Raw genomic sequence first — 17,090 nt, forward strand, 5'->3', positions numbered from 1 at the left:
CCAACAGTAGAAGTTCTGGAAGCTCCAGCTCACTTACCTTTTTGTTGGAAGAGCTTTGGTGCGTGCAGCCCGAGTCCAGACCGCTGGCGGGGCCGGACGCCTTGTTCCTGAGGGAGGGGGACATCAGGCCTTCCTCTTCCTCTTCCGCCTCTTCTTCTTCTTCCTCCTCCTCCTCCTCCCGACCACTCTCTGCCGAGTGTTCAAAATCATCGCTGTCCTGGTCCATCTCCTCCTCATCTCCATCCTCCTCATCCCCCCTCCTCTGCTCCTCCCCTCCCTCTGTCCTCTCCTCCTCTTCCTCCTCCTCCTCCTGGTGACTGCTGCTGTTGTTGTTCTCCTCCTCTTCCTCTTCCTCGTCCTCCTCCTCCTCATTGTCTTCCTGCAGCCTCTGCCTTTGCGCCGCCCCCCACGTCCAGCGGGCTCCTTTCTCGCCTCTGTTCACCTTGTTGGGGGGGCCCTCCTCACCTCCCTCGTCCCCCTGAGGGCCATCATTTGCTCCTGACTCGCTCGGCGCCCATGGCTGCCCCCCGTCCGCGTCTCCCTGCGCTGCCCCCGGCTGGAGAGACAAAGAAAGACGAGAAGAATGAATGAAAAGTCAGGATGATGTCCAACGTAAGCTTGTCCTCACCCTTGGCCGCAGCTGCCCCCCCTCCTCCACCACCCGGTTCATGTGCTCATCCTCGTCAGCCTCCTCCGCCGCCGCCGCCGCCGCCTGCTGCTGGGGTGCCCGGGCCGTGGAGGAGGCGTTACCTCTCACCGCCGAACCCCCCGGCCCCCGACTCCGCCTGCTGCTGCCCCCCGACAGCAGATCCTGGTTCATTTCCAAAAGCCAGCTTGCTACCTCCTGCACCTTCGCTAAGCTGTCTGAGGAGGAGAAGGTCTTGACATGCTGCAGGGAGACACAGACACAGGAAGCAGGCAGCATGAGGACAACATGTGGACGTATTTAGGTCATTTGGTCAAGCATGAGGACAACTTCCTTCACATAGCAACATAGAAAGGAAAAAGACAGCTCCAATACGTAGCGTTAGCTTTGGCTAGCGGCCTGAGGCATCGGGAGCCAGTGTGTGCTGAAGCTAGTTGCTAGCTTGCTAATGGCCAGGGGTCACTACGCCAGTAAGGTAGTTCTTGGGTGGAATCCAAACCAATAGCACATTTTATAAACAGAGGTTACAGTGTATACAATGTAGGGGAATAATAAGAACTACGTGTGCTTCACATGCAGCTCACGTGATGGACAGGTGCGGCCCATTAGGTGCACAAGTCACAGATATTAGATTATATTCTGAATGCCTTATATTTCTATTTTTGTTCAATTTGCCATTTTTATGCAGACGATGTCTAACTCAGGCTAAGAACAGGGACAATTGTCAGAAATCTATTTTTTTACCAATAAAAGTGCATATTCCCCACCCAGATAGCAGTCAACCTTGGGCCATGCATGGCTTTTTGGTCAAGGAGCATAGGGTACCCCCACAGAGCAACACAGGCTAGTGTGAACGTGAGCAGTAGCGTGTGCTGAAAGATGGAAGTACACCAAGTACACCAACAACTTGAAGTAGGGTAGCAAGTATTCTCCAATAAACACACACCAAACCCAGTGGCTTTAAAGGCATTTTCAACGTCCACATCTGCTCTTCAAGCTTATCTGCAGGCGGGATAAAAGCGGAGAAAGAAGCCCCGTTCCCAATCTTCCAAAGTCAGAAGACGTGAGAAAATCTTTTCGGGAGGCTCACACTCTATCTGCTTGTGTCGGGACGGGGGAACGGTCCATTCATTTGACTTTGAGGACAATGTCACCCGTGCCTGCGTGGCGAGAAAGCAAGGCTGCTATTTGCTGCCAGCGTTGTGGTGGGGAAGCATTAGAGCCATCTCAGATTGCACCCCCCTCGGGACCGCCGCTCCATTGCTGGGAGCTCCGGAGGAGGAAAGGCTATGAATAGTGGACATTTTCTAGGGCCCTTTACTGGACTGGCCGAGCTGCAGCATGAAGAGGTGCTTGAATGTGTCTGCAGCGTAAGAAGCGGCTTCGGAAGCGCCGACAGGACGTAGCCTGACACGTTTCCATCATATTGTCCAGAGGTGGGCTGTGGCCACTTCTTCCGCCCTTGCGTGGTTTTCCGGGGGAGGCATGGTGAAGCAAGACGGAAACTACTTTCTTGGCTCTCTCGATCAAAGGCTGGATTGCACTGTGGAGGCTTTTAGACGCGCTCGGCGGCACACGAGAGACACGCGTGTCAGCTGGTGTGAATTGCCAGACTGATAGAAGCGTTTTGAAAGTGCACGGTGTGAATTCAGGGTGATGGCTAGATATAGCGACCTTGTGCTAAAGTGTCACCACGGATATACCTCGTCTATGTGTGAGCCGTGTAATGATCACCGGTGCTTAGCCAAACGTAATGAGCCTCCATGGAAGCAGTCGTGATGGAGGGTGGCTTGAACCGACAAAAGCATCACTAGTTTTGGGTCATGTCAAGTACAGAACCATTTTCCATTCACCAATGATGTGTAAACAGACAAGTCGTGGTGTGGCGCTAGCAGTGCCAAGATAATACTCGTCACACACAGGCCACAGTCAACACTGGTAAAGTGGCTCTTCGAAGACGGCATCCTGGACAGACGCGTTGTCCTCGTTTGTGCCACACTTGGGAGACCAGACGCTAACCGCTCTAACACCTGAAAAGAAAGAAGATTTAAAGGAGTCCTTGTGACAGCGTATCATTATGATGCCCAGCCGACCATGACTGATACCACGTATTGATCCAGGGCGTGGGCGTGACTGCCACCAACAGCCACTCACGGGCTTTTAGAGACCGTCTCGCCGCCGCTGGAACCTCACGTTAGCCTTGCACTTTACGCACAATTAAGCTAACGCCACATGCCCGGGGGGGGGGGGGGGGGGGGGCTGCACTTTACCAACATATTCATATTGTGAGAGACTGATGGCTCATGAACAGTCAAAGGCAGAGGAAAAGCTGCCTTGTTGTTCCGGGCAGGATGTGCGGCATCTCCATCTGTGTGTTCCTTTGGGTCTCCACTTCCACACACAAGCTTTCCATTGATTCTTCTATTTCCAGTCCATCCCTTGTGTCGTCTCAGAGGAAGGAATGTAGTGACTGATGTAACATGCCACCACCGTGCCATCTCTGTGCCATCACCGTGACACCACTGTGCCATCAGCAGCAGAACTCCTCCTCTGCTGGCTAACAATCTTTCACACACTCAATATCCCAGTGGCTGAGTCTGGTGTGTGGATGTGGGAGTGCCAGGAAGAAAAGCCTTGGGGAGACGTTGTGTGGTGCCACCTGCTGGTTGGCAGGCTGGACCATTGGGTCACACAAGCGTCGACGCTCTCCAACATGCCTGGTCATTTCAAGGTCAACTGTGAGGAGCATTTTGCATCTTTTGGGACGCGGGCCCTATAAGGGGTCAAGGTCACCTTGGAACGGAGTCGAACGAAACGGCATTTCTGCTGTTGCTTGTTCAAGCCTATGTTTACAATGTGCCAGAAGATGATGGCCATCCACACTTTGGATATCCCTGTTGGAGGACGTCTTATATTCGGGTCGATGCAGCACTCCAAGTGTCTAGAAGATAAATGGTCAAAGTGGACATGCTCGTGTCAATCAAAAGTGATAAGTCATTTGGAAGTATTCCTGTGAGACAACAGACAAAGTAGTAGACCTTCCCTACAGTTGCCACGCAACCTCCAACAATGCTTCTCTCCTTAATTATGACAGCTCCAAGAACTACAGGAATTCATACCATCCATTGCTCCTTGCAGCTAAATGACACGGGGGCCCTCCTGTGGCTTGTGCGCCATCTTCTTCAGCAACTTCTTTGTTGCTGTGGAACCCACAAGGATGTTTCTCCACTTGAGGAGAGAAGAGGAGGCAGGCTGAAGTAATGAGCGATTGGAAGTCCACTGTTGTCAAGGCAGCAAGCATTAAGGAATCGATGCCTGCGCTGCTCTCTGATGCAAGACTTCTTACACTTAGGAACTGCTTCAAGCATGCAGACCACAAGCACAAGGCCACTGCAGGCCATCGCAGGCCGCAGCAGCTTTGTGGCTGGGGCCATCAGGGCCCGCGCTCATTTCCTCGTCACACACAACCAGCACATTTCCGTCCTGGTGGGGACGTGCAGGACACGTGGTTACCTTTGTCTGGGGCCGCTGCAGCTGCTCTGGAGTGTGGCTGCAGGAGAGGAGGTCTGAGCAGCACGCTGTGCGGCCCAGCCTCTTCATCAGGGAGGAGATGATGCTGCAGCCACAGCCGCACATCCACCAGCTCATAAGGGCTACAAAAAATGGCGGAGCGCTTCCTGTTCTGTGCCGGTTGTCCACACCGCTGACACATGGGTTGCATTACATCCCACCGGAGATCCTGGACGTGCTCTTCAGACCTGTGACCGTGACCTCCACTTATGTCCACGCGTAGGAAGTGGCTGCTTTCTCCTTTCCCATACGAGTGACTCCATAAAACACTCCCACCCGATGGTGCAGAGATGTCAAAAGAAGACCTGGTCTGCCACCACAACTTCCATCTGCCTTCACTTGCTGTGCTCCGAGGACGCGCTCCTCCTCAGTGAGGCTGCCACCACTCTACACACACACACACACACACAAACAGCACCGGCAGCTGTGCTCAGGCTGCGCTCCTCCAACTTGCTGATAAAAGCGCTTCCCCTCAAAAGGACATTTGATCTGCTTTCGCTTCCATTAATCGGAGGGCGGGTAGACTCATCATCATACGAGAAATCCAAGGCCACTTTGGTTTGCATGCACTAGAGCGTGGAGGAGATGGTTGGAGGAGGAGGAGGAGGAGACAGAGGTAAGCATTTGGGAAGCCAACAACAACGCAGCAGGCGGGATTACGATGATAATCTGTCACTGTGGACGACCGCTGTAATCTCTACACTACAACAAATGAGGACGCTTTATGGAGGCCAAAATATCCTCACCAGTGTCAGCCATCAAAGTAAAAGGTCTAATGTCGTGGGCGACTCTGACATGTGACGCCGCAATGCCGTGGTTGCAAATAGTGAGCAAGTATTTCGCAGAGCATGCCAGTGCACGAGTACTGTGTAGTAGTACTACCTGCTGAAACCCATCCACAGACCTCACACTCCAAAGCAGGGCTGACGAAGTGGTGAGCAGACCTCTGAAGATGCTAATGTCATCTGGATTATTGTGATTACGAATGGGGTCAGCAGGCCCACATCCATATCGAGGATGAGTCAGGCTAGTTATGTGGAAAAGTGTCTATAGCTGGATGGCTTTGCTCCACGTCATGGACCCCACTGCAGAAAGGTGTCCATCTCTTCCACTATTACTTGTCTCGGTCAGGGGCTGTGTGAGTTCTGCTGCGGTTCCTTGAGGCATGAAACATCAATTAGCGTCTTACTCACAAAATGACGAGTGCACCTGAATGATCGCAGCAGGAAGGAGACAGTGGTAAGTTGTTCTCTGTGCATCACATCAACAAAAAAGTGTGAATGATCTCATTTCAGTGGCTCCTAGGTCTATACAAGCTGTACGCTGACTACCTGAAATCCATCCAAACGTGGTGGTTGTTCCTTGAGGAGATGGACGGTCCTAACGTGTGTGGCTGCTGCGGGTAATGAACACGATGGCTGTTTTGGATCCAGAAGAATTGACAGGAGAGTAACCAGAGCCGTTTATGGCCGGGGTGGGTTATAGGAGACAGGACGAGTCCCCGTTCTCTTCTCCAAGCAACAGCAGCAGTGTGATATGAATAGCCTGCCATTACGCTGATTGATTTAGCGTCTCCGCCTCGTGCCGCCATCATGTCAGGAGGGAAAAACATGACAACAAGATCCAAAAGGACGGGAGACGGGAACAATGCAAGGACCAGGTGGTGTTGGTCAGGTTCTCCAGTGGGACTAATAGCCGGCGTGTATGTGTATATAGATGATATGTATACATGTGTGTACTATGTATACATATATGTAAGCCAAGTCAGCTGGCACATTTGATGCAACACCAACTCCAAATCCACGTGACCTGCTTTCCAAAAAAATGATGCTCATAAGCTAGAAGCGCTAATGTGATGAAGGGATTGTCTTGTGCTGGGACTCCAACATGGTGCCATGTTTGTAGCGTCACACGGCCGTGCCTGAGCACGCAAACATGGCCACTAGGGATGTGCCCATCCACACGTTGGCCTTACCATCCCATCCTCTTTTGCTCTAACCAGCTGCTGTTATGAATTTGTGGATTGAATATGGTTCAGGAGGGGGCGGGTTAGAGTCTGGGATGGCTGAGCTGTCCGCCGGGGAAATACTTCCTTCTCCTCATGGTGATTTTATTGGCCAATAGGGAGATTCCAAGGTAAGTATAGGCTAGGTCTTCTGCTGAACCCACATCTCATGTGTGTGGAACGGTTTTACCACGCCTTTTTAAAGCCATCCCATACAGGTTTCAGGGCTCCCTCCCAAATGGGCAAAGCTCGTGATGTGAACCTTTGGCATGGTTTCACACCGGAATCCAACATTCTAACAACATTTATAGGTCAGAAGAGGGAAAAAAGCATCACAGCTCCTCTGTTGCGTCCCCATTTCTGTTGTTATATTTTCTTGCAGTGGCTTCAATCCCATAATATTTGCCTTTTATTCTCATATTAGAAGTTAACTGCAACTTCTTTTCTATTGTATGTCAATATATGGCAACTTTAGAAAATAATGCTTTTTTTCTTCAATATTTCAACTTTCATTTCTTGAATTCCAATTATTAAAACTCCATGGTCCTAAAGTGACAGCTTTGCTGGGGTTTGTGTTGTTGTGTGATTGCATTTTCCCAATGGTGCTGCCTTTTGGACAGGCCTGGTTTAGGAGGAGAACAGTGTGTGTGGTGGCCATTAGTAAAGCTGGCATTCTAAGTGGAAGGAGAAGCCATGACATAACCACGCCTCTCATGGATGAAATACCTTCACATGTCTGCTTTACTCTCCTACATACGCTTGGCTGCACTCTGCTGGCCAAACGTGGAAAAGGCTGGCATGACGCCCGGCGTGACGCCCAGTATGACACCCAAATGTATGATGCTTCAAGGAGGCCAAACTCTTTACTTAACTGTCCCCAGTCCCCTTAGAGGGGGGGGTTTCCAGCCATGATAGCGTGCCAACACATAGCACTTCCCACCATGAGGCCAATGAGATGCTTCCGTCCAACAACCCCTTGTGCCCCATGTGGGTGAACCACTGTGGTAAAAAAGTGACTTACAGTTCTCTCTGCCTGTGTTCGCTTCGGCCAAAAGCGCTGCTCTCCGCCGACGATGCCACTCTCCGAGTCCAATCCTCCTCCCGTGCACAAAGCCCTGTCAGTGCGCCTGTCCCAGGGGTCATCAGGGGGCCATAACGTAGAGATGAGGTCTGGGAGATGAGAGAAAGAGAAAGAAGGGGCTCAGGGGAGCGATGACAAGTGCTCTGCTGGGAATCCTCCAGAGGTGCTACATGGGAACCATTCACACCTGGAGATGTGCCAGTACGTCCTATCAGGTCTTCTAGGAAGTCATCCATGGTAAGCTGCTCCACTAAGCTAACTGTATTTCTAATGTGTATTTGTACAAGTGCTCTAATGACAGCTTTTTAACCAAGCACAAGTCAAGGCGGCGTTCATTGAAGCAGGATAATTGGAGACGTTATGATGTTTAATCACGATTTTTCTACAAGATCGTTTACATTTTAATACACCTTTACACGCATATTTGGCTTTGACTTTGGTCTAAATTCAATTTATTGAAAAATATGGAGATATAGTATATGGTATAGCCATATTCTACCCAAATATATTGGGATATGAGCTTTGGTCCATATCCCCCAGCCCTAAATCCAATCATTCAATTTACACTCTTCTGCACTCTGTGTGTACAAGCACACTAGCAATCTTCACTCGCCAAATGTACTGCAAAAAAGGATAATCCATAATGCCGCCTATAGAGAACATACTAACTCCTTATTTCTAAAATCATAGATGCCTAAACTTGCTGATACAGTTCATCTTCACACAGCTAAAATAAGGCATAAGGCTAAAAATCATTTGCGTATGCAAAAAGAAAGTCTTTCTTCAAACTTTCATTGAGACATCCTTCAATTGCACTGCTATTGTCCAATAAAAGCAGCTATGGGTGGATGGGAGCGTTTCCAAGTGCGAACCGGAGCAGGAGCAGCATGGACTCCCCCAGCAGCAAGTGGTAGAGAGAGCAAAGTGGACGTCAAGAGAAAAGGAGGATTTGGACATGGGGTTGTGGGAAAAGAACAGCTGTGCATACGGCCAATCCAGCTGTGGGACACTTGATAACTGTGAGACGAGATTGGAGGGGGGGCTAAGCCAGGAGGGATTGACAAATGAGGGGAATTTCTTGGGAAGACCGGGTGAGTTTGAGGGACCGGCCTTCATGGAATGTTGAGGTGCTACTAATAAAATCAGGGTGTCGTCAAAGAAACAGCTTCCATGAATAAAGCCATTACGATTATATCTGCAACTAAGTCTTCTTTCATGATAGTTCCCAAATTGATATCCTGCAACTGGCTGACCAAAGGATTACCCAGGCTAACAGACTTAAAGGTACTTTACCTCATCTCCCAGATGTCTGCCTTCCCAGCAGGAAGCCATCCAGGTCAGGTCTCGGGAAAAATATCAAAAATATCCCACAACAGCGGTGTAACGCATTCCAAAAGTGCCTCAGACTCTACCGAAACAATCCCACTCAACATTCACGCAGGCTTACGTGTCAAAATATCGCCCTAATAGTGTTCAGCGCACCAAAAAGCCAAATACACGATGATGGATCCTGGTTTGGACATTTCACTTAACTAGCTTCACTTTGATAACCAGTGAATAATTCATCCAGAGGGAGTGAAGGAATGTGATCTGCATGTTTCCGAGTACTGCACTGCAGGTTGCCAGCGTCTATAGAGTCTTCATGGCAGCAGCCAGGACCGCTTTTACAATGGTGTCATCCAAATGAGCAGCACATGAGATACAATTCCATCATCTGCAGGGCTTGTTTGTAGGACGGTCTTAGAATAGTCACGCCTGCCAATCAACCATGACAAACAGTCTACTGCAGATGGCCGAGTCACTGGCAGACTGCTACATGTGCTTCAGCAATAAAGAGCTAAATGAATCAAGATTGGTTGTTTAGCATCAGGTCTGGGGGGGGGGCTAGAAGTTTAGGAGCAGAGTTCAACTTGTTCTATCATGGTTTAGATGGAAGAGAAATGCTCTTAGTGGGTATGTTCCACAAGTAGAAGGTGGAGAATTGGAAGTACTTGGGTCCAGGTCAACAGTCCAGAAGACTGGAGATGGTGAAAAGGAAAAGTGTCAGGCGTGATGTGATAGAAGAGTTTCAGCTAAAAGGAAAGGAAAGGGAGACAAAAACTGTGGTGAGACCAGCCATGTTGTTTGGTCTAGAGACAGGTAGCAGAGATGAGGATGCTGAGGTTCTCATTGGAAGTGACCAGGATGGATAGGCTCAGGAAGGAGTAGGGACATTAGAGGGACATTACATGTTAGAGGCCTTGGAGATAAAGTCCTTCAGGCCAGACTGAGAAGGTTGGGAAATGTCCAGAGGAGAGATAGTCAATATATTGGTAGAAGGATGCTGCCAGGTAGGAGGCGTAGAGAAAGACCAAAGAGGAGGGTAGTTGGTGTGAGAGACAGATGAGAAGACAGGGTTGGATGGAGGAGATAGGTGTGCTGTGGGACCCCTGGAGGGAAAAGCCCAAAGAGGAAGATGAGGCCCCATTGTGTCGGTGTGTTAGTGGTGAAGAGAACAACATGTTTGCTCGTTGGTTCCACATTTCTTGGCACGCGCACGTTTTGAATCCGCCGCAGGACGACAGAAACGGGGCTTAATAAGACATCCTGACAGAAAAGCCCTTTCATTTCCTCTTCCCTGATCGCACGCTGCCCACACACCATGCTGGAGGCTGGCCTGCCTTTCTTTCTTTTTTGGGGAGGCTGCTGTGGGACTTTATTTATGCCCATCCCTCCTCCTCCTCCTCCTCCTCCTCCTCCTCCTGCTGCTCCTTTTCTTCAGTGTGGCCCATAAATGGAGATGACAGGATTGTAATATTTCAGGCCTGCTGTCTTATCAGTATGCTCACACTGAAAGAGCTGCAACGTGATAAGGGCATATGCCAATCAATCAATGCCTTTGGAAGCCGATCACAAAAGGCTGTCACCTGTGGTACACTTGCTATATTAGTATATTATATTGACAACGAGCACTCTGGCCTCCGGTCCGCCATTGAACTTGATGAAAAGGTTGCAGTTGGCACTCCAAGTAGCTTGGATCTTTATCTGCTTTCTCAGGTCACATGCTCTCTTAGCGATTTCAGCATTACGCTTTGTCAGGTGCTCCTTCGTGTAGACGTTTGTACCTTTCAGCTTCTTTCCCAGTTTCAGTACAGCGGCCATGAAAAAGTCTGAACTTTTTCCCCCAAAGAGCGCGGGTGGAGCTGCCGCATATTATAAGTACAGTGCTCCCCAAAAATGTCTTTTCATCCACTAAACCTTTTTTGCTCAGATCCACGAGCGGTTGAGCAATTGTGAAAGTTAAATCGTGTTCATGAAGAAAGAACAAACATGTCTTCACATCGCAAACACAATCGGCCATCGGGGCCGCTGCATTAGACGTGGGACGTGGGATGTGTGGACGTTGCAAGTCCCTGTGGCTGCTCACCGGGTGCTCCGGCGTCCGTCCAGGTCTTTAAAAGCCCAGTGGTCTCTAGCTGTGAATGCTTGTTTTGTCCTGTCATAGTCAGCTAGGATAGGCTCCAGCCCGCCTTTGGCCCCAATGAGGCCAAGCGGTATAGGAAATGTTTGGATGATTACTATGCGGCTACATCCTAACGTGAAAGATTTAGGTTTTGACATTGGTAACTTTCATCCAAGTGTAAAAAGAAGTTCAACTCTGCACGAGTACCACTGAAAAAACAACGAGCGGTCTCTCCGTGAAGAAAGGTGAAGCAAACATGAGCCAAGCTCCACGGCAACTCCAGCCTATCAAACACCACAAGAACCGGGACAGAACCCACAGTGGGAAAGTTCCTCTCCCTGCACGGACTTGCTGTTCAATGTTCGCTGCGGCTTTTAGCATTAGCAGCTCCTTTTAGAAGCAGCCCACATAGACAGGACCAAACTATTCAAAGTTATCCGGTCTTCCATGAAAAGTAAATAAAGGAGCCACCAACACGAGTTCGACGAGCCGCTAGCATGATGCTAAAGAGCTTAGCCGGCTAATGCTAGGCCCGCTGTACGGCTCCCCAGTTAGTGCAAGTAAAGGCTGTGTTTACCTCGGAGATGAAAGGATGCTCGGGAACCAGGGGCCTTTCCGGGAACTCCTCGGGGTCGTCTATCCCAACACAGATACTATCCTCTCGTCTTGCGGTAGCTAACGCCGGAGCCTTCCCCTTCCTGGCGTCCACTTCCCCCGCTGGCAGACAGTGTGCGCTGCACGGCGACCACGTTAGCAGCACCGGCTAACTAGCATCGCTACGTGTGATGGTAGCGGGCAGCTAGTAAGCCGCCGCTAGCATTAGCCGCTCGGGTCAAAGCAGTCCGGTAAGCCGCCGGAAGGCCGTCGATTACGTTCCTTTACCGAGCCCACTTTAACGGCCTCGGTTTGTGACAGGATGGGAAACAGCCTAACGGCAGCAAACGGCCTGTCGGACGAGGGTAACCTGGCGTTGACTACCGCGGATAGATTTGCTCCTCTCTTGACAAACGACTGTCGCGGGAATGTGACGTCACGAGTTACTACCCGGCTGCCATCGAGTTTGACGTCATTTTCTTTCTGGCAGCACGATTTGTACTTCAGTACATATATTCATTCATTCATTCATTTTCACGTACCCTCGCCAGGGTGGCGGGGGTGCTGGAGCCTATCCCAGCTGTCTTGGGGTGAGAGGCGGGGTCCACCCTGGACTGGTGGCCAGCCAATCACAGGGCACATATAGACAAACAACCATTCACACTCACATTCATACCTATGGACAATTTGGAGTGGCCAATCAAGCTAGCATGTTTTTGGAAGGGGGGGGGCACGCATGCATGGGGATACTTTGAATATACACAATATATATATATATATATATATATATATATATATATATATATATATATATATATATATATATATATATATATATATATATTTGATAGAACAAAAGCAATGCATTAGAAGCTATAGAAGACATCTTAACCAGGCTTGCACTTTTTACAGGAATACAGTTGTCATTTTGTTCGGAGAATCAACCTTAGAAATAAATGATCTTTGACCGCTATGGTGCTTTCCACCGCCAAGGCACCCCCTTCCCAGGGGAAAGCTGCCATATTTGGGGAGCAAATGACTGTACTGTATACGAGTGCAGTGAAGTATGACGGTAGGATGGACAGGATGGAATACCACGACACTTCTGGTGTGGGACATTTTATTGCTGTAGCACTGAGAAGGTGGTTGGGTGTGGAGTATTGGTATATTGGTATATTGGTATATTGGTATATTTACAGTCCAAACAGGGCCTGGACGAGCTTGCTGTCATCCCAGTCAGAGGAAGAAGCTGGTGAAGATGATGATCTTGTGATCATCCGTGATCCTGCCAAGGATCTGCCATGTTGGCGTGTGGAGTCATCCTGCAGCAAAAGCAGTGAAAGGCTGTGAGGAATCTTCTCCTGACTGCACAGAAGCAGCAAGCAAAGACCTTCTCAGACGCAGCTCGCATAGTGATTGGACTCCAGCGCCATGGCTTGAAAAACCCCTCCTAGCTGTTGGACTGCACGCCTGCACCTCACCTCACACGCTGACACCTTGGGCCATGCTTTCTTTTCTAGAACTGAACCTTGGCGGAGGTCTACACGGCTATACGGGCTGCTTGTCTGCCTAGCTTACTGTAGGCCCCACTCCCACTTCACTCGTGTCGTGGACACGGAGATCAGTCAATGTGTCCTCTCACCGTGCTTTGGAAATGTTTCAAAAGCCTGAGAAAAGGTTGACTAACGGCACCGTGTGTGTGTGTGTGTGTGTGTGTGTGTGTGTGTGCGTGTCCTCGGCCTGCCCCACACGGGTCACGCTGGCGTAACGGCCGACCTACACCCGTTTGAAGAAAGTCATGCCATAAATAAAGCGAGCATGACATGACATGACTCTAACAGCACAACCATCAACTTCCACGTCCACGCGGCACATGTCAGTCACATGTCATTAGTCATTTAGTCATTACAAAGACGCAGGACAATAAGCAAGTAGTGTTGGCATCCCAGTTGCTTCTTTGTACGGGAAAAAATCACGTGTTTACAAAAACTAAGTTAGAATTGTACAAGAATAACGCTGGAATTGATTTACAGGAATAAAGATGTCCTTTTACAAAACCAAAGTTACAATTTGACAACAATAAAGCTGTGATATTACAACCACCAATCATTTATTTACTGGAACAAAGTCATGATTTTAAAAACAAATGTAAAAAAATAATGTTTTCATTTTACACACACAAAGTTGTCGTTTGACAAAAAAGAAGTGATTTGTGTGCCAAATGTTAAGCAAAGAGAGGATTGCTTTTTAAAGACAAAAGCACCCAATCAAATCATCGATGAATATTTGGTCACCTGTTAGATTCCACAAACGAGTGGAAACAGTGACCTCTGCTGGAGTCTAAAGGCATACCACACAAAGGCTTTTGTAATGGTGGCCACCGGGGGGCGACATTCGCTATAAGGCACCACCTGTTGTCAATATCATTACAAATACATTGGAACTTTTGATAAGATTATTTTTACTGAACAGAATATATTTGTCAATCATTATTAATACTTTTTTTTTACTAAATATGGTAGAAATCAACCTCTGATCTTCTTAGTTTAAGCTAAGATGATCGCTATTGGACAATATGGCCTGTATGGTTGCTACAGCTTTGATTTGCACATTGAGGCCCAAAACAAACATGAGAGCCAACCAGCGTCCTGGGTGCCTTCGGCTGCTTCAGGCCATCTATTGGCCACCATCCACAGTGGGCTCTTCCCATTCCCTAAAACCCACCGTCATTTTTCATCCACTGGTCCAACTCGTCCATCTCCAGCTCCAAGACGGAAGGCACGTCTTCTTCAAACATGGGCCTGACAACACGCAAACACAAACACACATTTTCATCCCATTTTGAGGTGCAGTACATGTTTTTTTCTGCATGACACATCTGCAGCGATGCCTACAAAGCACCACTAGGTGACAGTATTGCTCAGCATTACGTTCGTCTTCAAAGGTTGACTGCTTTCAGTCTGCAGTAATTGACTTCCTTTGACATTTGTATGCCATAATATTCCCAAACTTGATACTCTGTGTATTTTAATGCAGTACCTACATTGGCACTTTCTCCACGCTGGACCCGTCCAGGTATGGATCATCTTTTCTTGAATCTACACCCAAAAATGGAAAAGCTTGTTAGAAATACTGTATGTGCTCCACGTGGCAGGAACTGGACTAATATGACCCCAAAGTCATCACGTCACGTCACAAATGCGCCACAATGGCAATCTGCACCCTTGTCAGATAGCAACGGGCAATAAAGTTGGATTGAAAGCATTTCACCCTGATTGGCAGCCTCTTTACTCAACCGCCGTTTGAGGAAGACGGCCAAAACCACGGCGGTCACGATGAAGACCACCAGGGCCACCGGGATGACCACCATGGGGAGACTGAAGCCCTCGTCTCCCAGAGGACTCAGGGTGGAGTCGGCATAGTTCATATCTTCCGTGCTTGCTTCTGGAAAAAAAAATGTAAGTGCAAATGTAAATGTAAAGAAACAAATGAAATGACAATTAAATAAAAAAAGCCAAATGAAAAGTGAGAATAAAAGTACAAATAAAATCGATTGAAATGACAATCAAATCAAATGAGGTGAAATGAAATGGAAAGTAAACGTTAAAATTAAAATAAAAGTACAAATAAAAACATCAAATAAAACAAAATAGTAAAATGAAAGTAAAAATGAAAATGAAATAATATGTCCTAAAGTCTTCTTTCTACCTGGACTGTCCCCCCCAGAGCCGAGATCTTCTGCTCTGTCTTCAGTTGCAATCCGCTCTGCCAAGAAATCATCAACATGGAAATCATCTGTTCCAAGGTCAAACCACGGCCAGGGTTTGAACAACATAGTGAATGGTGGTGCAAGTGGAAGAAGACATTAAGCCCCGCTTACCTGTATCTGTACCACCCTCCTGGGTGGGGGAGGGGTCTAGCGTTGGGGGCGCGTCCGGAGAAGACAAGGTGGGCTCTAGAAGCGGTCATCCAGAGCTTAGTTGTCACACATGTGCTAACACCACGCAGCCACCGGGGGGTGCTAATGCATTGTCCATCGGCCCAGACAACTTCCTGTTTATCCGTCATGTGATCATTTCCCAAGCAGAAAATATCTGACCTGCGAGGACGTCCGTGTTGCCGTCCACAACTTCTTCCACGACTTCCGTCTCGTCCGCCGGCGTCTCGCTTTCCTGATCATCACCGCCATCTTGGCACCACACTACAACAACAACAAGAAAAACTAAAACAAGTCCAATTTTAGAGCCCTATAGACATAAAATAACACCCCTATAGTCACCTTTACACTCCTATTACTCAATATAGTAGACATAATAAGAGAAATTAAGACACAATAGGCATAGAAAACATGTTTAAAACTGTCTAAATAAGGTTCGTAGCAGTATTAGAGCCCTATAGACATAAAATAACACCCCTATAGTCACCTTTACACTCCTATTACTCAATATAGTAGACATAATAAGAGAAATTAAGACACATTAGGCATAGAAAACCTGTTTACAACTGTCTAAATATGGTTCGTAGCAGTATTAGAGCCCTATAGACATGAAATAACACCCCTATAGTCACCTTTACACTCCTATTACTCAATATAGTAGACATAATAAGAGAAATTAAGACACATTAGGCATAGAAAACCTGTTTACAACTGTCTAAATATGGTTCGTAGCAGTATTAGAGCCCTATAGACATGAAATAACACCCCTATAGTCACCTTTCCCCACCATAGTAGATAATAGAAAGAGAAAATAAGACATAAATAAGGCTCATGCTCGTATGTGATGTAATGAATGTGTTCCGGATGTGATTGTGGCGAGCCAAGCAGAGCTTGACTCAGAGGTGAGTGATGTGTGACAGCCAGCGCGTACAGGAAGTTACCACTTCCGCTTGCAGCTGTTGCCACAAAAATCAAAATGGTTGCAAAAGCACAAAGTGGAGGTGTTGACCACGGAACATGCTGTCCCACCAAGGAGCTTGAAGATTGGGCTTAAATGTCCACGTGTACTCTATGAGATCTAGATCTATGTGAAAGTAGACACTGTCAGTCACACAACCTGTCGGCAGGAACAAACGCTGTGTCAAAACGTGGAAACGTGAAAAAGTCCAGCATGCTTACCAGCCCCGGTCCAGGTCCCAGCCAGGAGCCACAGGAGCAGCGGGAACACCAGAGGAGGGGTCTTCCCCCGGGGGCCTCTCATGGTAGGTGGCCATGAGGCGGACATGATGCCATGGCGTTGTGTGTCCGCGTCTCGCACCGCCACCGTCACAGCATCGCACTTCCTGACGCTCCTTGACGAGAAAAAGACACACCCACCGAGAACAGTCACTCGGGTGTGACGCAACGCTTGTACGTGTCACCACAAGTCCGGTGCATGCACACGCACATTCCTGCTGCAGGTATGCAGGGGCTGGGGGGGCTGGGGGGGGGGGGGGGGCAAAGACATATTGTTATATACATTTAAAGACCAGTCACTGGGATGAATACTCGTTACTATAAAAAAAACTCAACAGCCATTTCATTCTCCAAACTTTGGTGACTCCCTGCTAGGACTTTGTTGCTAGGCAGAAGTCACGGGGCTCCAGTATTTCTGCCCCATAACAAGTTGTTTGTTTTTTTAGATGAAACAGAGAAACAAAACACAGATTGAGTTTTGCAAGTTTTACAGCGCCCCCAATGGCACGTAGGGAATAGAATGATGGGTTATAAAAAGGACCAATGTTTGCGAGAGCTAGCTAAGGTGGCAAAACGACC

The 17,090-nt window shown here is 48.3% G+C and overlaps 2 protein-coding genes across 3 annotated transcripts in view; both read right to left on the reverse strand.

Annotated features, from left to right (window-relative positions):
• The window catches only part of fbxw7 (F-box and WD repeat domain containing 7), a 35,423-nt gene extending 23,648 nt beyond the window's left edge, over positions 1–11,775 (reverse strand). Inside the window, exons 1-4 of one of the 2 annotated variants that reach the window (XM_058076933.2) lie at positions 11,322–11,775; positions 7,243–7,391; positions 629–889; positions 38–556 (exon numbers count right to left, since the gene is read on the reverse strand). In XM_058076933.2, coding sequence (XP_057932916.2) covers positions 38–556; positions 629–820 — 711 coding nt within the window. In that variant the 5' untranslated portion in view covers positions 821–889; positions 7,243–7,391; positions 11,322–11,775. Of the gene's footprint in view, positions 1–37; positions 557–628; positions 890–4,159; positions 4,840–7,242; positions 7,392–11,321 lie in introns of those variants that run through there. The other variant, XM_058076926.2, reaches the window with a different exon arrangement.
• A 648-nt stretch (positions 11,776–12,423) lies between these two features.
• tmem154 (transmembrane protein 154) lies at positions 12,424–16,651 on the reverse strand. Its single transcript, XM_058076023.2, has 8 exons — positions 16,455–16,651; positions 15,438–15,539; positions 15,219–15,293; positions 15,047–15,103; positions 14,609–14,782; positions 14,382–14,436; positions 14,063–14,139; positions 12,424–12,660 (listed from the first exon to the last, which is right to left on the reverse strand). The coding sequence occupies exons 1-8, from the start codon at positions 16,558–16,560 to the stop codon at positions 12,656–12,658; spliced, it is 651 nt and encodes a 216-aa protein (XP_057932006.2). The 5' UTR covers positions 16,561–16,651; the 3' UTR covers positions 12,424–12,655.
• Positions 16,652–17,090: the final 439 nt, after the last annotated feature.

Source organism: Doryrhamphus excisus, linkage group LG9, assembly GCF_037039965.1.
Source record: "Doryrhamphus excisus strain RoL-2023G ecotype Guam linkage group LG9, RoL_Dexc_Guam_v1.1, whole genome shotgun sequence".
In the NCBI taxonomy this organism is placed as follows: Eukaryota; Metazoa; Chordata; class Actinopteri; order Syngnathiformes; family Syngnathidae; genus Doryrhamphus; species Doryrhamphus excisus.

Bases quoted from the DNA above. Each gene is read 5' to 3' on its own strand.
- tmem154 (XM_058076023.2), bottom strand. From the start codon at position 16,560: ATGTCCGCCTCATGGCCACCTACCATGAGAGGCCCCCGGGGGAAGACC. The intron at 14,783-15,046 runs GTAGAAAGAAGA...TTTTTTTTCCAG, and splicing joins CTCTGGGGGGGACAGTCCAG to AAGCAAGCACGGAAGATATG. The intron at 14,437-14,608 runs GTGAAATGCTTT...TTTTGGGTGTAG, and splicing joins TAAAGAGGCTGCCAATCAGG to ATTCAAGAAAAGATGATCCA.